Source organism: Hypanus sabinus, unplaced genomic scaffold, assembly GCF_030144855.1.
Source record: "Hypanus sabinus isolate sHypSab1 unplaced genomic scaffold, sHypSab1.hap1 scaffold_326, whole genome shotgun sequence".
Classification (NCBI taxonomy): Eukaryota; Metazoa; Chordata; class Chondrichthyes; order Myliobatiformes; family Dasyatidae; genus Hypanus; species Hypanus sabinus.
This window is the reverse complement of record NW_026781233.1, coordinates 102,605-125,185: the sequence shown is the minus strand read 5'-3', so window position 1 is coordinate 125,185 and position 22,581 is coordinate 102,605. Positions and strand designations below refer to the sequence as shown.

Here is a 22,581-nt window from a genome sequence, read left to right as displayed (position 1 = left end):
CACACTGTGAGACCCCACACACCTGACATGTTCCTGACACACTGTGCTCTTCCCATACATCCCTGGCAGAGGCCGGACACAGTGCATAACCCCACATACCCCGACAGGTTTCGAACACACTTTGAGATCCCACGCACCCCCCCCCACCCACCCACAGTTCATGTTCTGATCAGCAAATCTGCTGCTTTGTATTTTGATTCAGTGATGGTGGGAGGGGAGGGTGAGCTGTGATTCCCCGACCTGTTCCTTTGACAGAATGCCCACCACCTTCTTCTCTATCTCCATACGCCACATCAACACAAGGGATTAAAAGATACTTCCTTAGGAGCAATGATATCTGTGGCAGTAGTGAGATGTTGTCCAGTACGGAACAGTTGGGGGTCAGTAAACTACCAGGGAAATACTCACCTTCACAGCACAGTTAATGTGAAAATGTGATGATCTGGTGTTTATCTGGAACAGGCCTCTCCGTCCAGTCAGCGGTCTGTTAATCAAATTTACTTTACTGTACGAACAACCATTGATGAATCCATCAATGCAACAGCTCTGAGCTAACTCTGGTGTGCTTAAATACTGAGTTCTGAGCTGAGGCATCTAACAGTTTGTCCACTGTCTGTTCCCATGGAAGATGTTCAACAGAAACACAAGGAGACTCTGCGGGCAAAAACTGAAACACTGAGAGTGAACACGATCCTGATGAGGGAGAAGGTGAAGGTTTTCCAGCTGGTTGATCGATACGCTGAGCTCACGGTCATTTCTACTGTTCGAGATCGGAGACTGGTGGAGCATGAGCTGCTGGCAAGAGGCAGAGACCACGAGGAGTGGAGAGAAAAACATCTCTGCGGAGAGCTGGAGAAACTCCAGATGGATCAGTTGTTCCAGAGCAGGTTTTCCCAAACTAACTCCAAATCTGGGAGTTCGGCAGCAGTGGCCGGAGTCCCGGGGATCGGGAAAACAACAATGGTACAAAAGATTGTTTACGACTGGGCCACGGGGAAAATATACCAACAGTTCCAGTTTGTCTTCAGTTTCAAATTCCGCGATTTAAACTCCATTAACTGTAGAATAAACCTGAAGGAACTGATTCTGGATCAGTATCCTTACTTTGGGAATATCCTGAGAGAGGTCTGGAAGAACCCAGAGGGATCGCTGTTTATATTTGATGGTTTGGATGAATTCAATGACCAAATTAATTTTTCTGACCGTCGGAGAGACACGGAAACTCGGTCCACATGCACAGATCCAGATTTCAAGTGCAAGGTGTCTGACATTGTGTACAGTTTAATCCAGGGCAAGCTGCTCCCAGGGTGTTCAGTGCTGGTGACCACCCGTCCCACTGCGTTACATTTATTGGAAAAGGCTGAGATCGGTACCGAAGCTGAAATCCTGGGATTTTCAGGTGAGGAACGGAAGGAATATTTCATCAGACATTTTGAAGATCAGACGGTGGCGGAAGCTGTTTTCAAACACGTGAAGGAGAACGAGATCCTGTACACCATGAGCTACAACCCCTCCTACTGCTGGATCCTCGCCCTGGCACTGGGCCCCTTCTTCACACAAAGAGTCAGGGACCCGCAGCGAGTTCCCAAGACCATCACCCACCTGTACTCCTACTATATTTACAACATCCTGAAAAACCACGGCCGTGAGATTGAGAACCCCCGTGATGTGTTACTCAGGGTTGGTCAGATGGCCTTCAGAGGAGTGTCCGAGAGGAAGATTGTGTTTACAGATGGAGATTTGATCAACTACAAACTGCAGCCTTCCCAGTTCCTGTCCGGGTTCCTGATGGAGCTTTTGGAGAGAGAGGATTCTGCCCGGAGCGTGGTGTACACATTCCCACACCTCACCATCCAAGAGTTTGTAGCTGCAGTCGCACAATTCCTGATCCCAGATGGCAGAGATATTACGAAACTCCTCACTGAAGCCCACTGTGTGAAGGATGGGCGGTTTGAGGTATTTCTCCGTTTTGTTGCTGGTCTCTCCAACCCAATGGCAGCTCGGGGCCTGGAGGAGTTCCTGGGTCCATTTCCTCATGAAACAACCTGCCGGGTGATTGACTGGGTGAAGGAGGAGGTTAAACGCCAGAGTGGAAACACAAGGAGTGAAGCTGGTAAAAGGAGCCTCCTGAACACATTGCACTACCTGTTTGAGTCTCAGAATCGTGGACTGGCTCAGGCCGCTCTGGGATCTGTGGAAACACTTTCATTCAGTGGAATGACACTGACCCCAATTGACTGCGCGGTCCTGTCTCATGTCATCGGACTCTGTGATACAATAAAACACCTCGACCTGGAGAACTGCCACATTCAGTATGAGGGAATACAGCGGCTGGGACCCGGGCTGCACAAGTGCCAGGAGTTGAGGTAACTTGATTTATCTCTCACTCTGATCTGTGAAACTGTTCCATTGTGTTGTTTCAATGGAAAGGAATTTTGGTAAATTTGTAGTAAATTAGATTGTGAAGAATTGTGACAAATGCCCATGGGATCGGTCAGTAATTCCCCAAGGACGGGAGGGTTCTGTGGATCCTTGTGAAGGGATGGAGACTTCATCAGATCAGTGAACAACGGCCATTGGTTTAATGGTAGTAAATCACAGGAATGGCCGTGTTTCTCGCTGTCTGTGACACGTCCATTAACAATGTTCCTTCTCACTGTGACTGACACCCAGACCGACACTGACTGCAGCAGGTGGGTCAGAGATTCACACCCCCTTCGCGGTGAGGGACAAGAGACCGTCAGCAGACTGTCCCAGTGAGAAGGAAAGAAATACCATTGTGAGATTGTCCTCCCACTGCCCTTCCCCGTGTGTGACTTTGCTCACTTCCAGATATGCAAAGAGCGAGGGCGCATCTCCTCTGGGCCTCTGTTCAGACCCAACACACACGTACAAAAAATGTCTGCGTCCTCTCGTCTTGTAGGATTATCGTTTACCCTTGAAATCCTCCTGTGGGACTTCTCATCCCAATCTCCCTTCCATTCTTTGGAATCTCGCCCCCATCCCCATTCCTCCCGTGGACTCTCTATTACTCTTTCCTCATCCTCCTGTGGGATGTCTTGTCCACACACCCCACCACCCTTCCTGTGAGATCTCTCTTCCCCGTCCCCCTTCCTTTTGTGGGATCTCTCCTCCCCATCCCCCTTCCTCCTGTGGGATCTCTCTTCCCCATCCCCCTTGCTCCTGTGAGATCTCTCTTCCCCGTCCCCCCTCCTTTTGTGGGATCTCTCCTCCCCATCCCCCTTCCTCCTGTGGGATCTCTCTTCCCTATCCCTTCCTGCTGTTGGAACTCTTCCCCATACCCTTTCCTCTTGTGGGATCTCTCTCCCCCATCGACTTCTTCCTGTCGGATCTCTCTTTGGCATGCCCCATTGTCCTGTGGAATTTCTCTTCCCCGACCCCCTTCCTCCTGTGAGATTTCTCTTCCCAATCCCACATCCTCCTGTGGGAACTCTGTTCCACATCCCTCTTCCTCCTGGCCGATCTCTTAACCCCTTCCCCCTTCATCCTGTTTATTTTCTGTCTATATCCCTCTTCCTCCTGTGGGATCTCTCTTCCCCATGCCTCTTCCTCCTGTGGGATCTCTCTTCCCCATCCCCTTCCTCCTGTGGGATCTCTCTTCCACACTCCCATGCCAGCTGTGGGACCTCCCTTCCCCATCCCCTTCCTCCTGTGGGATCTCTCTTCCCCATCCCCCTTCCTCCTGTGGGATCTCTCTTCCCCATCCCCTTCCTCCTGTGGGATCTCTCTTCCCCATCCCCTTCCTCCTGTGGGATCTCGCTTCCCCATCCCCCTTCCTCCTGTGGGATCTCTCTTCCCCATCCCCCTTCCTCCTGTGGGATCTCGCTTCCCCATCCCTCGACCTGTGGGATCTCTTCCCCATCCCCCTTCCTCCTGTGGGATCTCCTCCCCATCCCCCTTCCTCCTGTGGGATCTCTCTTCCCCATCCCCTTCCTCCTGTGGGATCTCGCTTCCCCATCCCCCTTCCTCCTGTGGGATCTCTCTTCCCCATCCCCCTTCCTCCTGTGGGATCTCGCTTCCCCATCCCTCGACCTGTGGGATCTCTTCCCCATCCCCCTTCCTCCTGTGGGATCTCCTCCCCATCCCCCTTCCTCCTGTGGGATCTCTCTTCCCCATGCCTCTTCCTCCTGTGGGATCTCTCTTCCCCATCCCCTTCCTCCTGTGGGATCTCTCTTCCACACTCCCATGCCAGCTGTGGGATCTCCCTTCCCCATCCCCTTCCTCCTGTGGGATCTCTCTTCCCCATCCCCCTTCCTCCTGTGGGATCTCTCTTCCCCATCCCCTTCCTCCTGTGGGATCTCTCTTCCCCATCCCCTTCCTCCTGTGGGATCTCGCTTCCCCATCCCCCTTCCTCCTGTGGGATCTCTCTTCCCCATCCCCCTTCCTCCTGTGGGATCTCGCTTCCCCATCCCCCGACCTCCTGTGGGATCTCTTCCCCATCCCCCTTCCTCCTGTGGGATCTCTCCTCCCCATCCCCCTTCCTCCTGTGGGATCTCTCTTCCCCATCCCCCTTCCTCCTGTGGGATCTCTCTTCCCCGTCCCCCTTCCTCCTGTGGGATCTCTCCTCCCCGTCCCCCTTCCTCCTGTGGGATCTCTCTTCCCCATCCCCCTTCCTCCTGTGGGATCTCTCTTCCCCGTCCCCCTTCCTCCTGTGGGATCTCGCTTCCCCATCCCCCGACCTCCTGTGGGATCTCTTCCCCATCCCCCTTCCTCCTGTGGGATCTCTCCTCCCCATCCCCCTTCCTCCTGTGGGATCTCTCTTCCCCATCCCCCTTCCTCCTGTGGGATCTCTCTTCCCCGTCCCCCTTCCTCCTGTGGGATCTCTCCTCCCCGTCCCCCTTCCTCCTGTGGGATCTCTCTTCCCCATCCCCCTTCCTCCTGTGGGATCTCCCCACCCAGTCCCCCTTCCTCCTGTGGGATCTCTCTTCCCCGTCCCCCTTCCTCCTGTGGGATCTCTCCCCCCCGTCCCCCTTCCTCCGGTGGGATCTCTCTTCCCCATCCCCCTTCCTCCTGTGGGATCTCTCTTCCCCATCCCCCTTCCTCCTGTGGGATCTCCCCACCCAGTCCCCCTTCCTCCTGTGGGATCTCTCTTCCCCGTCCCCCTTCCTCCTGTGGGATCTCTCCTCCCCGTCCCCCTTCCTCCTGTGGGATCTCGCTTCCCCATCCCCCTTCCTCCTGTGGGATCTCTCTTCCCCGTCCCCCTTCCTCCTGTGGGATCTCTCCCCCCCGTCCCCCTTCCTCCGGTGGGATCTCTCTTCCCCATCCCCCTTCCTCCTGTGGGATCTCTCTTCCCCATCCCCCTTCCTCCTGTGGGATCTCCCCACCCAGTCCCCCTTCCTCCTGTGGGATCTCTCTTCCCCGTCCCCCTTCCTCCTGTGGGATCTCTCCTCCCCGTCCCCCTTCCTCCTGTGGGATCTCGCTTCCCCATCCCCCTTCCTCCTGTGGGATCTCGCTTCCCCATCCCCCTTCCTCCTGTGGGATCTCGCTTCCCCATCCCCATTCCCCTTTTGCTTGTGAGAACTCTCCTCCCCATAGAATCATAAAATCATAGAACACTACAGCACAGAAAACAAGCCATTCAGTCCTTCAAGTCTGTACCAAAACCTTATTCCGCTAGTCCCATTGACCTGCACCCAGTCCATAACCCTCCAGTCCTCTCCCATCCATGTATCTATCCAATTTGTTCATAAAGCTTAAGAGTGAGTCCATATTTTCCTCATCAGATGGCAGCTCGTTCCACACTCTCACCACCCTCTGAGTGAAGAAGTTCCTCCTAATGCTCCCCCTAAACCTTTCCCCTTTCACGCTGAAGCCATGTCTTCTCATATTTATCTCTCCTAATCTATGTGGAAAGAGCCTATTCGCATTTACCCCGTCTATACCCTCATAATATTGTAAACCTCTATCAAATCTCCCCTCATTCTTCTGCACTTCAAGGAATAAAGTCCTAACCTGTTCAATCTTTCCCTGTAACTCAACTCCTGAAGACCTGGCAACATCCTAGTAAATCTTCTCTGCACTTTTTCAAACTTACTGATATCCTTCCTATAGTTAGGTGATCAGAACTGCACACAATACTCCAAATTTGGCCTCACCAATGTCTTATACAACCTCACCATAATATTCCAACTCCTATACTCAGTACTTTGATTTATGAATGCCAGGATGCCAAAAGCCTTCTTTACAACCCTGTCTACCTGTGAAGCCACTTTCAGGGAATTATGTATCGGAACCCCCGGATCCCTCTGTTCCTCCGCTCTCTTCAGTGCCCTACTGTTTATCGTGTATGTCGGACCTTGATTTGTCCTTCCAAAATGGAACACCTCACACTTGTCTGCATTAAATTCCATCTGCCATTTTCTGGCCCATTCTTCCAGTTGGTCCAGATCCCTCTGCAAGCTTTGAAAGCCTTCCTCGCTGTCCACAATGCCTACATCTTAGTGTCATCCGCAAACCTGCTGATCCAATTTATCACATCATCATCTAGATCATTGATACAGACAACAAACAACAATGGTCCCAGCACAGATCCCTGGGGCACACCACTAGTCACAGGCCTCCAGTCTGAGAAGCAATCATCCACTACCACTCTCTGTCTTCTCCCACACAGCCAATTCGAATCCAGTTTACAACCTCTCCATGGATACCTAGTGTCTGAACCTTCTGAACTAACCTTTTATGTGGGACCTTGTCAACGGCCTTACAAAAGTCCATGTAGACAACATCCACAGCCTTTCCTTCATATGCATTCTTGGTAACATCCTCGAAAAACACTACAGGATTCATTAAACATGGTCTACCACACACAAAGCCATGCTGACTATCTTTAATCAGCCCTTGTCTGTCCAAATCCTTGTATATCCGATCTCTCAGAACACCTTCCAATAATTTACCTGCTACTGATGTCAGGCTCACTGGCCTGTAATTACCTGGTGTACTTTTGGAGCCTTTTTCAAACAACGGAACAACATGAACTACCCTCCAATCCTCCGGCACCGCACCGCTGGCTGAGGATATTTTAAATATTTCTGCCAGAGCCCCAGCAATTTCTACAATAGTCTCTCTCAAGGTCCGAGAAAATATCATGTCAGGCCCGGGGGATTTATCTACCTTTATTCACTGTAAGGCAGCAAGCAGCTTCTCCTCTTTAATCTCTATATGTTCCATGACACTACTGTTTGTTTCCCTTAATTCCATATCCGCTATGCCAGTTTCCTGAGTAAACACTGACGCAAAAAAACTGTTTAAGATCTCCCCCATCTTGTGAGGCTCCACACAGAGACGACCACTCTGATCTTCTAGGGGACCAATTTTGTCCTTTACTATCCTTTTACTCTTAATATACTTGTAGAAACCCTTCGGGTTTACCTTCACATTATCTGCCAAAGCAACCTCATGTCTTCTTTTTGCCTTCCTGATTTCCTTCTTTAGTATTTGCTTACATTTTCTATACTCTTCAAGTACCTCATTTGTTCCTTGTTTCCTATAGCTGCTAAACACCTACTTAAGCAGATCGCCAATATCCCTTGAAAACCAAGGTTCCCTCTGCCTGTTAACTTTGCCTTTAATCCTGGCAGGAACATGCAAACTCTGCACTCTCAAAATTTCACCCTTGAAGGCATTCCACTTACTGAACACATCCTTGCCAGAAAACAACATCCCAATCCACTCTTCCCAGATCCTCTCTCATTTCCACAAAATTGGCCCTTCTCCAATTCAGAACCTTAACTGGCGGACCAGTCCTATCCTTATCCATAATTATCATAAAACTAATGACATTATGGTCACTGGACCCAAAATGTTCACCGACACATACTTCTGTCACCTGACCTGTCTGGTTACTTAATAGGAGATCAGGTACTGCACCCTCTCTCGTTGATACCTCAATATATTGATTTAGAAAACTTTCCTGACACATTTGACAAACTCCACGCCATCTAACCCTTTCTCAGAGTGGGAGTCCCCGTCAATATGTGGAAAGTTAAAATCCCCTACAATTACGACTTTCTGTTTCTTACATTGGTGAGCTACCTCTCTACAGATTTGCTCCTCGAATTCTCTCTGACTACTGGGCGGTCTATAATACAACCCTATTAGTGTGCTCACATCTTTCCCGTTCCTCAGCTCCACCCATATGGCCTCTGTAGACGAACCCTCCAGGCTCTCCGGTCTACACACAGCTGTGATATTCTCCCTGACTGGTAATGCCACTCCGCCCCCTTTCATCCCTACCCCCTATCACATCTGAAACAATGGAAACACGGAACATGAAGCTGCCAGTCCTGCCCCTCCTGCAAACCAAGTCTTACTAATAGCAATAATGTCGATATCATCGTGCCAATCCACGATCTAAACTCATCTGCCTTACCTGCAATACTCCTTGCATTGAAATAGATGCACCTGAGAACATTTCTATCACATACAAACCATTGATATCAGTCTATACAAGCAGTCCTCGCATGACCCTTATCCTCCACCACCTCACTATCTGCTCTAACACTCTGGTTCCCCTCCCCCTGCAACCTTGTTTAAAACCCCCGGAGCAGAACTTGCTAACCTACCGACAAGGATGTTAGTCCCCTCCAGTTCAGGTGCAAACTGTCCAATTCGAACTGGTCCCACCTCCCCTGGAAGAAAGCCCAATTGTCCAGAAACATGAACCGGTCCCTCATGCATCATCCCCTCAGCCATGTATTTAGCTGCATTATCTTCCTATTTCTAGCCTCACCAGCACGTGGCACAGGTAGCAATCCTCCTGTGAGATCTCGCTTTCCCATCCCCCTTTCATCCTCTGGGCTCTCTGTTCCCACTCCCCCTTCCTTCCAACTATTGGATCTCTCCTCAGCATCCCCCTTCCTCCAATGGGATCTCCCCTACTCATCCCCCAACCTCCTGTTTGATCTCACTTCCCCACCCACTTCCTCCTGTCTCATCTCTCTTCCCCATGCCCCATCATCCTATTTGATCTCTCTTCCCCATTCCCCTTCCTTCTGTGGGATTTCTCTCCCCCATCCACTTTCACCCTGTGGGATCTCTCATCCCCATCCCCCTTCCTCTGGTGGTATCTCTCTCTCCCATCCCCCTTCCTGCTGTGGGATCTCTCTTCCCCATCCCCTTCCTCCTGTGGGATCTCTCTTCCCTATCCCCCTTCCTCCTGTGGGATCTCTCTCTCCCATCCCCCTTCCTGCTGTGGGATCTCTCTTCCCCATCTCCCTTCCTCCTGTGGGATCTCTCTTCCCCATCTCACTTCCTCCTGTGGGATCTCTCTTCCCTATCCCACTTCCTCCTGTGGGATCTCTCTTCCCAATCCCCCTTCCTCCTGTGGGATCTCTCTTCCCCATCCCCCTTCCTCCTGTGGGATCTCTCTTCCCCATCCCCCTTCCTCCTGTGGGATCTCTCTTCCCCATCCCCCTTCCTGCTGTGGGATCTCTCTTCCCCATCCCCCTTCCTCCTGTGGGATCTCTCTTCCCCATCCCCCTTCCTCCTGTGGGATCTCTCTTCCCCAACCCCCTACCTCCTGTGGGATCTCTCTTCCCCATCCCTTTAGCTTGGGTGGGTCTATTTCGCTGTGTCCCATTGACATTTCTGCATTTCGGTCAGAAACACTTTTCTCTCCATTGGGGAATGGGACAGTATATGTGGGGTTTAGAGGGTCACACCGACAGACGAAATTACCGACATTCGGTAAGTACCCTGGAGCTGGGCAGTGAGGGACATTGACAGTGATGGGAACTCCGATCAGTGATTCACTGGACAGTTTAATGTTTCCTGAAATATCCGAGTGACAGAAATTCCCCCAGACCCACGGTTTGAATCACTTTGTTTATCAAACTGTCTGTTTGCGTTTAGACTTGGGCGGAATGACCTGGGAGATTCAGGAGTGAAACTGGTGTCTGCGGCTCTGAGGAATCCGGAGTGTAAAATACAGATACTGTGGTAAGTACCAGACTGTGGGAGATTGTGATTACAGTCACTGGGTGTCTGACAATGAGAATGAATGTGATCAGTAGACACATAGAAAACATACAGGACAATACAGGCCCTTCGGCCCACAAAGCTGTGCTGAACATGTTTCTACCTTAGAATTACCTCGGTTTTACCCATAGTGCTCTATATTTCTAAGCTCCATGTAACCATCCTGTAGTTTAAAGTTTTCGCCTCCAGCAGCCCATTCTTAAAACTATGCCCTCTCGTGCTAGCCATTTCAGCCCTGGGGAAAAGACCGACTATCTACACGATCAATGCCTCTCATTATCTTGTACACCTCTAACAAATCACCTCTCATCCTCCGTCACTCCAAGAGAAAAGGCCGAGTTCACTCAACCTGTTCTCATAAGGCATGCTCCCCAATCCAGGCAACATCCTTGTAAATCTCCTCTGCACCCTGTCTATGGTTTCCACATCCTTCCTGTAGTGATTGCTACCCCATTCCTCTTCTACCTGTGGGATCTTTCTTCCACATCCCCCTTCCTCCTGTGGGATCTCTCTTCCACATCCCCCTTCCTCCTGTGGGATCTCTCCTCCCCATCCCCCTTCCTCCTGTGGGATCTCTCTTCCCAATCCCCTTCCTCCTGTGGGATCTCTCTTCCCCATCCCCCTTCCTCCTGTGGGATCTCTCCTCCCCGTCCCCCTTCCTCCTGTGCGATCTCTCCTCCCCATCCCCATTCCTCCTGTGGGATCTCTCTTCCCCATCACCCTTCCACCTGAGGGATCTCTCCTCCCCATCCCCCTTCCAAAAGTAGGATCTCTCTTCCCCACCCCCCTTCCTCCTTTGGGATCTCTCCTCCCCGTCCCCGTTCCTCCTGTGGGATCTCTCTTCACCATCCCCCTTCCTCCTGTGGGATCTCTCTTCCGCATCACACTTCCTGCTGTGGGATCTCTCTTCCCCATCCCCATTCCTCCTGTGGGGTCTCTCCTCCCCGTCCCCCTTCCTCCCGTGGGGTCTCTCCTCCCCGTCCCCCTTCCTCCTGAGGGATCTCTCCTCCCCGTCCCCCTTCCTCCTGTGGGGTCTCTCCTCCCCGTCCCCCTTCCTCCTGTGGGGTCTCTCCTCCCCGTCCCCCTTCCTCCTGAGGGATATCTCCTCCCCGTCCCCCTTCCTCCTGTGGGATCTCTCCTCCCCGTCCCCCTTCCTCCTGTGGGATCTCCCCTCCCCGTCCCCCTTCCTCCTGTGGGATCTCCTCCCCGTTCCCCTTCCTCCTGTGGGTTCTCTCCTCCCCGTCCCCCTTGCTGCTGTGGGATCTCTCCTCCCCGTCCCCCTTCCTCCTGAGGGATCTCTCCTCCCCGTCCCCCTTCCTACTGTGGGACCTCTCCTCCCCGTCCCCCTTCCTCCTGTGGGGTCTCCTCCCCCCCGTCCCCCTTCCTGCTGTGGGATCTCTCTTCCCCATCCCCTTCCTCCTGTGGGATCTCTCCTCCCCATCCCCCTTCCTCCAGTGGGGTCTCTCCTCCCCGTCCCCCTTCCTCCTGAGGGATCTCTCCTCCCCGTCCCCCTTCCTCCTGTGGGGTCTCTCCTCCCCGACCCCCTTCCTCCTGTAGGATCTCCCCTCCCCCGTCCCCCTTCCTCCTGTGGGATCTCCCCTCCCCGTCACCCGCCTGTGGGATCTCCCCTCCCCGTCACCCTCCTGTGGGATCTCCCCTCCCCGTCACCCTTCCTCCTGTGGGATCTCCCCTCCCCGTCCCCCTTCCTCCTGTGAGGTGTCTCATCCCCGTCCCCCTTCCTCCTGTGGGATCTCTCCTCCCCGTCCCCCTTCCTCCTGTGGGATCTCCCCTCCCCGTCCCCCTTCCTCCTGTGGGATCCCCTCCCCGTTCCCCTTCCTCCTGTGGGATCTCTCCTCCCCGTCCCCCTTCCTGCTGTGGGATCTCTCCTCCCCGTCCCCCTTCCTCCTGTGGGATCTCTCCCCCCCGTCCCCCTTCCTCCTGTGGGATCTCTCTTCCCCGTCCCCCTTCCTCCTGTGGGATCTCTCCCCCCCGTCCCCCTTCCTCCGGTGGGATCTCTCTTCCCCATCCCCCTTCCTCCTGTGGGATCTCTCTTCCCCATCCCCTTCCTCCTGTGGGATCTCTCTTCCCCATCCCCCTTCCTCCAAGATGCTATGGTAAAAGAGATAGAATTGCGATCACTATCTCCAAAATGCTGTCCCACTGAGAGATCTGACACCTGACCAGGTTCGTTTCCCAAAACCAGATCAAGTACAGCCTCTCCTCTTGTAGGCTTATGTACATATTGCTTCAAGAAACCTTCCTGAACACACTTCACAAACTCCACCCCATCGGCACCCCTCACTCTAGGGAGATGCTAATCAATAGTTGGGAAATTAAAATCTCCCACTTCAGCAACTCTGTTATTGTTACTCCTTTCCAGAATCGGTCTCCCTATCTGCTCCTCGATGTCCCTGTTACTGTTGGGTGGTCTATACAATACACCCAGTAGAGTTATTGACCCCTTCCTGTTCCTAACTTCCACCCACAGAGACTCACTCAGACACAGACAATCATTTATTTTATTCATCATACTCCTTGCATTAAAATAGACACATCTCAAACCATCGGTCTGAGTGTCTCCCTTCTCTATCACCTGCGTATCCTCCCTTTCACACTGTCTCCAAATTCTCTCTATTTGTGAGCCAACCTTCCTCTCCTCCGTCACATCAATTTGGTTCCCTCCCCCCAGCAATTCCAGTTTATACTCTCCCCAGCAGCCTTAGCAAACCTTGCTGTCCGTATATTAATATACGGGATTCAAGTGCAACCCATCCTTTCTGTGCAGGTCACACCTGCTCCAAAAGAGGTCCCAATGATCCACAAATCTGAATCCCTGCCTCCTGCTCCAATCCCTCGGCCACGCGTTTATCCTCCACCTCATCCTAATCTTATTCTCACTGTCACGTGGGACAGGCAGTAATTCCGAGATCACTACCTTTGAGGTCCTGCTTCTCAAATTACTTCCTAACTCCCTGTAGTCTGTTTTCAGGACCTCTTCCATTTTCCTACCAATGTCACCGGTACCAATATGTACCACGACCTCCAGTTGTTCTCCCTCCCACTGCAGGATATCTTGGACGTGATCAGGAACATCCTGGCCCTGGAAACTGGGAGGCAAACTACCATCCGAGTTTCTTTACTGCGTCCACAGAATCGTCTGTCTGACCCCCTAACTATAGTCCCCTATCTCTGCTGCCTTCCTCTTCCTTTCCCCACCCTCCTGAGCCACAGGGCCAGACGGTGCCAGAGGTGCAGCTGTTGTTGCTCCCTCTCCAGCAGTACTCGAACCGGAGTACTTATTGTCAAGGGGAACAGCCACTGGGGTATTCACTAGTACCTGCTTCTTGCCCTTCCCTCTCCTGACTGTGACCCAGTTCCTCGGTCTCCCGTGGCCCCGGTGTGACCACCTGCCTGTAACTCCTCTCTATCACCTCCTCGCTCTCCCTGACCAGACGAAGGTCATCGAGCTGCATCTCCAGTTCCCTAACTCGGTCCCTGAGGAGCTGCAGCTCGACACACCGGGTGCAGATGTTGCCGTCCGGGAGGCTGGGGGTCTCCAGGATCTCCCACATCTGACACCGAGCACAGAAACCCAGCCTCACACACATACTCTCTGTCTGTATTGTAAACAGATAACCTACCTCGCCTCGACCCTTCATCGCCGAAGCCCCGTTGAGCCAAAGCCTTCCTACTCTGTCTCCCGCTCCTCTGACGCTCGCTCTGTAAATCTGTCTTCCTTTTAAACTCTTCTCGCTGTTCTCACTGGCCGACCTGCCCAGTCGTGCTGAAGAAAAAAATCAGTAATTGTGTTACTGATAAACACTGGGGATTTGTACCGTCTCCCGTCTCTCTGTGTCCTTCACCCTCACTCTCTCTCATCTCCAGGCTGAGGGAGATTGTGTTTACAGTCACTGGGTGTCTGACACTGAACATTAATGTGATCAGTAATTGTGTTACTGATAAACACTGGGGATTTGTACAGTTTCCTGTCTCTCTGTGTCCTTCACCCTCACTCTCTCTCATCTCCAGGCTGGGGGATGTCGGTCTCACAGATTCTGGTGCCGAGGATCTCGTCTCCGCTCTCAGTACAAACCCATCACTGACGGGGCTGAGCCTGAGTCGTAATGAACTGGGAGATTCAGGAGTGAAACTGGTGTCTGCGGCTCTGAGGAACCCAGAGTGTAAAATACAGAAACTGGAGTAAGTACCAGACTGTGGGAGATTGTGTTTACAGTCACTGGGTGTCTGACACTGAACATTAATGTGATCAGTAATTGTGTTACTGATAAACACTGGGGATTTGTACCGTCTCCTGTCTCTCTGTGTCCTTCACCCTCACTCTCTCTCATCTCCAGGCTGTGGGAGATTGTGTTTACAGTCACTGGGTGTCTGACACTGAACATTAATGTGATCAGTAATTGTGTTACTGATAAACACTGGGGATTTGTACCGTCTCCTGTCTCTCTGTGTCCTTCACCCTCACTCTCTCTCATCTCCAGGCTGTACGATGTCGGTCTCACAGGTTCTGGTGCCGAGGATCTCGTCTCCGCTCTCAGTACAAACCCATCACTGACGGAGCTGGACCTGAGTGATAATAAACTGGGGGATTCAGGAGTGAAACTGGTGTCTGCGGCTCTGAGGAACCCGGAGTGTAAAATACAGAAACTGGAGTAAGTACCAGACTGTGGGAGATCGTGTTTACAGTCACTGGGTGTCTGACACTGAACATTAATGTGATCAGTAATTGTGTTACTGATAAACACTGGGGATTTGTACCGTCTCCTGTCTCTCTGTGTCCTTCACCCTCACTCTCTCTCATCTCCAGACTGAGGGAGATTGTGTTTACAGTCACTGGGTGTCTGACACTGAACATTAATGTGATCAGTAATTGTGTTACTGATAAACACTGGGGATTTGTACCGTCTCCTGTCTCTCTGTGTCCTTCACCCTCACTCTCTCTCATCTCCAGGCTGAGCCATGTCGGTCTCACAGATTCTGGTGCCGAGGATCTCGTCTCCGCTCTCAGTACAAACACATCACTGACGGATCTGAACCTGGGATACAACTCTCTGACAAACCGATCTATCCCCGCTCTCCGCCGCCTCATCCTGACCCTCCAGAGTCTGGAGCTGATCGTGTGAGTGTTTGTGTTAATGTTCAATGTGATAAAATATCAGCGGATCCGCGGGTTTTCTGGTGATATTTGTCTGTGAGTGTTGTTGAAACATTAACCCCGGTCCCCTGTTACTGACACTGTTGTGTGATCTGTTTATTTCATCTTTATTCTCCCATCTGTTTCAGGCTGGGGGGGAATCGGTTCAGTGGGACCGGGATGAAGGAACTGAGATCTCTGTGGGGAGTCAGACCCGGACTGATGGTGGATCTGTGAACATCTGAATGTGGGGAATCGGTTCAGTGAGACCGGGATGAAGGAACTGAGATCTCTACAGGAACCCAGACCCGGACTGATGGTGGATCTGTGAACATCTGAATGTGGGGAATCGGTTCAGTGAGACCGGGATGAAGGAACTGAGATCTCTACAGGAACCCAGACCCGGACTGATGGTGGATCTGTGAACATCTGAATGTGGGGAATCGGTTCAGTGAGACCGGGATGAAGGAACTGAGATCTCCACAGGGACCCAGACCCGGACTGATGGTGGATCTGTGAACATCTGAATGTGGGGAATCGGTTCAGTGAGACCGGGATGAAGGAACTGAGATCTCTACAGGAACCCAGACCCGGACTGATGGTGGATCTGTGAACATCTGAATGTGGTGAATCGGTTCAGTGAGACCGGGATGAAGGAACTGAGATCTCTACAGGAACCCAGACCCGGACTGATGGTGGATCTGTGAACATCTGAATGTGGGGAATCGGTTCAGTGAGACCGGGATGAAGGAACTGAGATCTCTACAGGAACCCAGACCCGGACTGATGGTGGATCTGTGAACATCTGAATGTGGTGAATCGGTTCAGTGAGACCGGGATGAAGGAACTGAGATCTCTACAGGAACCCAGACACGGACTGATGGTGGATCTGTGAACATCTGAATGTGGTGAATCGGATCAGTGAGACCGGGATGAAGGAACTGAGATCTCTACAGGAACCCAGACCCGGACTGAGAGTGGATCTGTGAACATCTGAATGTGGTGAATCGGTTCAGTGAGACCGGGGAGAAGGAACTGAGATCTCTACAGGAACCCAGACCCGGACTGAGAGTGGATCTGTGAACATCTGAATGTGGGGAATCGGTTCAGTGAGACCGGGATGAAGGAACTGAGATCTCTACAGGAACCCAGACCCGGACTGATGGTGGATCTGTGAACATCTGAATGTGGGGAATCGGTTCAGTGAGACCGGGGAGAAGGAACTGAGATCTCTACAGGAACCCAGACCCGGACTGATGGTGGATCTGTGAACATCTGAATGTGGGGAATCGGTTCAGTGAGACCGGGATGAAGGAACTGAGATCTCTACAGGAACCCAGACCCGGACTGAGAGTGGATCTGTGAACATCTGAATGTGGGGAATCGGTTCAGTGAGACCGGGATGAAGGAACTGAGATCTCTACAGGGAGTCAGACCCGGACTGATGGTGGATCTGTGAACATCTGAATGTGGGGAATCGGTTCAGTGAGACCGGGATGAAGGAACTGAGATCTCTACAGGAACCCAGACCCGGACTGAGAGTGGATCTGAACATCTGAATGTGGGGAATCGGTTCAGTGAGACCGGGATGAAGGAACTGAGATCTCTACAGGAACCCAGACCCGGACTGATGGTGGATCTGAACATCTGAATGTGGTGAATCGGTTCAGTGAGACCAGGATGAAGGAACTGAGATCTCTACAGGGAGTCAGACCCGGACTGATGGTGGATCTGTGAACATCTGAATGTGGTGAATCGGTTCAGTGAGACCGGGATGAAGGAACTGAGATCTCTACAGGAACCCAGACCCGGACTGATGGTGGATCTGTGAACATCTGAATGTGGGGAATCGGTTCAGTGAGACCGGGATGAAGGAACTGAGATCTCTACAGGAACCCAGACCCGGACTGATGGTGGATCTGTGAACATCTGAATGTGGGGAATCGGTTCAGTGAGACCGGGATGAAGGAACTGAGATCTCTACAGGGAGTCAGACCCGGACTGATGGTGGATCTGTGAACATCTGAATGTGGTGAATCGGTTCAGTGAGACCGGGATGAAGGAACTGAGATCTCTACAGGAACCCAGACCCGGACTGATGGTGGATCTGTGAACATCTGAATGTGGGGAATCGGTTCAGTGAGACCGGGATGAAGGAACTGAGATCTCTACAGGAACCCAGACCCGGACTGATGGTGGATCTGTGAACATCTGAATGTGGTGAATCGGTTCAGTGAGACCGGGAGGAAGGAACTGAGATCTCTGCAGGAACCCAGACCCGGACTGATGGTGGATCTGTGAACATCTGAATGTGGTGAATCGGTTCAGTGAGACCGGGATGAAGGAACTGAGATCTCTACAGGAACCCAGACCCGGACTGAGAGTGGATCTGTGAACATCTGAATGTGGGGAATCGGTTCAGTGAGACCGGGATGAAGGAACTGAGATCTCTACAGGAACCCAGACCCGGATTGAGAGTGGATCTGTGAACATCTGAATGTGGTGAATCGGTTCAGTGAGACCGGGATGAAGGAACTGAGATCTCTACAGGAACCCAGACCCGGACTGATGGTGGGTCTGTGAACATCTGAATGTGGTGAATCGGTTCAGTGAGACCGGGATGAAGGAACTGGGATCTCTACAGGAACCCAGACCCGGACTGAGAGGGGATCTGTGAACATCTGAATGTGGTGAATCGGTTCAGTGAGACCGGGATGAAGGAACTGAGATCTCTACAGGAACCCAGACCCGGACTGATGGTGGATCTGTGAACATCTGAATGTGGGGAATCGGTTCAGTGAGACCGGGATGAAGGAACTGAGATCTCTACAGGAACCCAGACCCGGACTGAGAGTGGATCTGTGAACATCTGAATGTGGTGAATCTGTTCAGTGAGACCGGGATGAAGGAACTGAGATCTCTACAGGAACCCAGACCCGGACTGAGAGTGGATCTGTGAACATCTGAATGTGGGGAATCGGTTCAGTGAGACCGGGATGAAGGAACTGAGATCTCTGCAGGAACTCAGACCCGGACTGATGGTGGATCTGTGAACATCTGAATGTGGAGAATCGGTTCAGTGAGACCGGGATGAAGGAACTGAGATCTCTACAGGAACCCAGACCCGGACTGATGGTGGATCTGTGAACATCTGAATGTGGTGAATCGGTTCAGTGAGACCGGGATGAAGGAACTGAGATCTCTACAGGAACCCAGACCCGGACTGATGGTGGATCTGTGAACATCTGAATGTGGTGAATCGGTTCAGTGAGACCGGGATGAAGGAACTGAGATCTCTACAGGAACCCAGACCCGGACTGATGGTGGATCTGAACATCTGAATGTGGTGAATCGGTTCAGTGAGACCGGGATGAAGGAACTGAGATCTCTACAGGAACCCAGACCCGGACTGATGGTGGATCTGTGGACATTTGGCCTTTAACCTTGATCTTACCTGGAACCCAGACCCGGACTGATGGTGGATCTGAATGTGTGAACATCCCCGCCCGCGGGATGGGGACATTTGGCCGACTCCCCGCCCTCCCCTTTAACTCCCGCCCTTACCTTTAACGGCCGCGCGCCTGGTTCAACTTTCAACGGTTTTAACGGAACCGGCTCGGGCCTCGCGCTGTGTGCGTCGCTCGCAGCGGTCCCGCAGTGACGTGTTTCCGCCTGCTGTCCGGCGGGGCAGCTTCCGCCGGAAGTGCGTGTTGGAGTCTCCCCACGTGGCACCCCGGGGAATTACCCGGACAGGAAGAGCCCGGGGTCCGGGGCTCAGTCTGGGACACCGGTGTCCCGGGGTGGGGGGGATGGTCCCGGGAGAGAATCCTTTTGCCCCCTTTGCTGAGGACGGTGCATTCGGCAGCCTGGCCGATATAATGATGTTAAATGGACAAATCCCCCGGCAGTGACCCTGGATCTGCAGCGATCCCGGACACGGCCCTGAAGTGTGATTTTATAATCATCGGTTCCCCGGTTCAGAGTGACGGTGAGAAACGGGACTGATTATTCAACCGGTCACTCCTTGTCGCCGGTCAGTTAATTGTGTGTGACTGTGAGTGAGTCGGGAGCAGCTTATTTATTCCCGCACGTCAGCAGCTCACACATTGTTTCATTTACATTTGTAAATTTACTCACACCCGGGACCAGCCACAGAGAGAATTGTCCTCCACACGGTCACATCACACACTCCCGGGGTCAGACACAGAGTGAATCTCCCTCCACACCGTCCCATCACACACTCCCGGGGTCAGACACAGAGTGAATCTCCCTCCACACCGTCCCATCACACAATCCCGGGGTCAGACACAGAGTGAATCTCCCTTCGCACCGTCCATCACACACTCCCGGGGTCAGACACAGAGTGAATCTCCCTCCACACCGTCCCATCACACACTCCCGGGTTCAGACACAGAGTGAATCTCCCTCCACACCGTCCCATCACACACTCCCGGGGTCAGACACAGAGTGAATCCCCCTCCACACCGTCCCATCACACACTCCCGGGGTCAGACACAGAGTGAATCTCCCTCCACACCGTCCCATCACACAGTCCCGGGGTCAGACACAGACTGAATCTCCCTCCACACCGTCCCATCACACAGTCCCGGGGTCAGACACAGACTGAATCTCCCTCCACACCGTCCCATCACACAGTCCCGGGGTCAGACACAGAGTGAATCTCCCTCCACACCGTCCCATCACACAGTCCCGGGGTCAGACACAGACTGAATCTCCCTCCACACCGTCCCATCACACAGTCCCGGGGTCAGACACAGAGTGAATCTCCCCCCACTCCGTCCCATCACACACTCCCGGGGTCAGACACAGAGTGAATCCCCCTCCGCACCGTCCCATCACACACTCCCGGGGTCAGACACAGAGTGAATCCCCCTCCGCACCGTCCCATCACACTCTCCCGGGGTCAGACACAGAGTGAATCTCCCTCCGCACGGTCACATCACACACTCCCGGGGTTAGACACAGAGTGAATCTCCCACCACACCGTCCAATCACACACTCCCGGGGTCAGACACAGAGTGAATCTCTCTCCACACCGGCCCATCACACACTCCCAGGGTCAGACACAGAGTGAATCTCTCTCCACACCGTCCCATCACACACTCCCGGGGTCAGACACAGAGTGAATCTCCCTCCACACCATCCCATCACACACTCCCGGGGTCAGACACAGAGTGAATCTCCCTCCTCACCGGCCCAACACAAACTCCCGGGGTCAGAAACAGAGTGAATCTCCCTCCACACCGTCCGATCACACACTCCCGGGGTCAGACACAGAGTGAATCTCCCTCCTCACCGTCCCATCACACACTCCCGGGGTCAGACACAGAGTGAATCTCCCTCCGCACGGTCACATCACACACTCCCGGGGTCAGACACAGAGTGAATCTCCCTCCGCACGGTCACATCACACACTCCCGGGGTCAGACACAGAGTGAATCTCCCTCCACACCGTCCCATCACACACTCCCGGGGTCAGACACAGAGTGAATCTCCCTCCGCAAGGTCACATCACACACTCCCGGGGTCAGACACAGAGTGAATCTCCCTCCGCACGGTCACATCACACACTCCCGGGGTCAGACACAGAGTGAATCTGCCTCCGCACGGTCACATCACACACTCCTGGGGTCAGACACAGAGTGAATCTCCCTCCACACCGTCCCATCACACACTCCCGGGGTCAGACACAGAGTGAATCTCCCTCCGCACGGTCACATCACACACTCCCGGGGTCAGACACAGAGTGAATCTCCCTCCACACCGTCCCATCACACACTCCCGGGGTCAGACACAGAGTGAATCTCCCTCCGCAAGGTCACATCACACACTCCCGGGGTCAGACACAGAGTGAATCTCCCTCCGCACGGTCACATCACACACTCCCGGGGTCAGACACAGAGTGAATCTGCCTCCGCACGGTCACATCACACACTCCTGGGGTCAGACACAGAGTGAATCTCCCTCCACACCGTCCCATCACACACTCCCGGGGTCAGACACAGAGTGAATCTCCCTCCACACCGTCCCATCACACGCTCCCGGGGTCAGACACAGAGTGAATCTCCCTCCACACCGTCCCATCACACACTCCCGGGTTCAGACACAGAGTGAATCTCCCTCCACACCGTCAAATCACACACTCCCGGGGTCAGACACAGAGTGAATCTCCCTCCACACCGTCCCATCACACACTCCCGGGGACAGACACAGAGTGAATCTCCCTCCACACCGTCAAATCACACACTCCCGGGGTCAGACACAGAGTGAATCTTCCTCTGCACCGTCCCTTCACACACTCCCAGGCTCAGACACAGAGCGAATCTCCCTCCACACCGTCCCATCACACTCTCCCGGGGTCAGACACAGAGTGAATCTCCCTCCACACCGTCCAATCACACACTCCCGGGGTCAGACACAGAGTTAATCTTCCTCTGCACCGTCCCATCACACTCTCCCGGGGTCAGACACAGAGTGAATCTCCCTCCACACCGTCCCATCACACACTCCCGGGGTCAGACACAGAGTGAATCTCCCTCCACACTGTCCCATCACACACTTGCAATGCCAAACACACAGTGAAGCTCCGTCTGCACCATTCCATCACTCAATGAATTCCACCCTGCAAAGTCGCATTTCAAGGAAGCAGACACCATCAATTTACGGGAGACTCCCGGGAGAGGTGGGATGTCTGCAAGAGAGTAGCTCCTTAGCGGCCAGCCAGCTAGTTTAAATAGCGTTAGCTATGCGAATGAACGAATGACACCCGTTAAACTCACCTCAACAGTGATTTAATCCCCCATGGGCAATAGAGAAGTCACTGTTGCAAACAGTGCAGCAAGCCACATTGTCATTATTCCTGACCCCTATTAGGCAGGGGAACACTTCAGTGTAGTCTGGGGTGAAGTACGTTTTGTATTTTCTTTTTTTTTTAAATACTCTGCCATGGAGCGCTCCCTCCCTCTCCCTCCCCCTCTCAAAAAATCGATTTGCGGGAGATTGTATATAATTCGCGGGCCTCAGGGAGCTGCTATCAATATGCGGAAGACTCCCGGAACTTCCGGGAGAGATGGGATGTCCGACGCTTCACTTGAAATGGCCGCTGGGGAGGGAGTGACGGCTTTGGTAGAAGTGAGCGCAAGAGAGGGAGGGTCGCGCTGATTTAAAATGGGCGAATCCTTGGTTGATGTGGCCGCCAGGGATGGAGTGAGACACTGACTTACAATGGCCACTGTCACGCACAGCATCTATGGCGGAGGAAGATGCGGTGCCCATGGATACAATCCCGGGACAGAGTGTGTTATTGATTGTAATAACAGCATTTTAATTTGTGTTTTATATTGTCTTGGGTGTTGTACATATGTTTTAAGTCCAATAATTTTGTCGTTGAATAAACTAATGTATATATCTGA

General features: G+C 52.8%; 1 protein-coding gene and 1 long non-coding RNA gene across 3 annotated transcripts in view; one reads left to right on the top strand and one right to left on the bottom strand.

The window, feature by feature from the left end:
- The window catches only part of LOC132388451 (uncharacterized), a 27,758-nt gene extending 8,925 nt beyond the window's left edge, over positions 1-18,833 (bottom strand). Inside the window, exons 1-2 of the long non-coding RNA XR_009510237.1 lie at positions 18,713-18,833; positions 13,638-13,780 (exon numbers count right to left, since the gene is read on the bottom strand). This is a non-coding gene — a long non-coding RNA (uncharacterized LOC132388451). The remainder of the gene's footprint in view (positions 1-13,637; positions 13,781-18,712) is intronic.
- The window catches only part of LOC132388450 (NACHT, LRR and PYD domains-containing protein 3-like), a 40,278-nt gene extending 17,697 nt beyond the window's left edge, over positions 1-22,581 (top strand). The window contains exons 5-7 of one of the 2 annotated variants that reach the window (XM_059960798.1): positions 629-2,366; positions 9,871-9,957; positions 14,966-22,581. In XM_059960798.1, the coding sequence (XP_059816781.1) occupies positions 629-2,366; positions 9,871-9,957; positions 14,966-15,137 (1,997 nt within the window). In that variant the 3' untranslated portion in view covers positions 15,138-22,581. Of the gene's footprint in view, positions 1-628; positions 2,367-9,870; positions 9,958-14,025; positions 14,216-14,965 lie in introns of those variants that run through there. The other variant, XM_059960797.1, reaches the window with a different exon arrangement.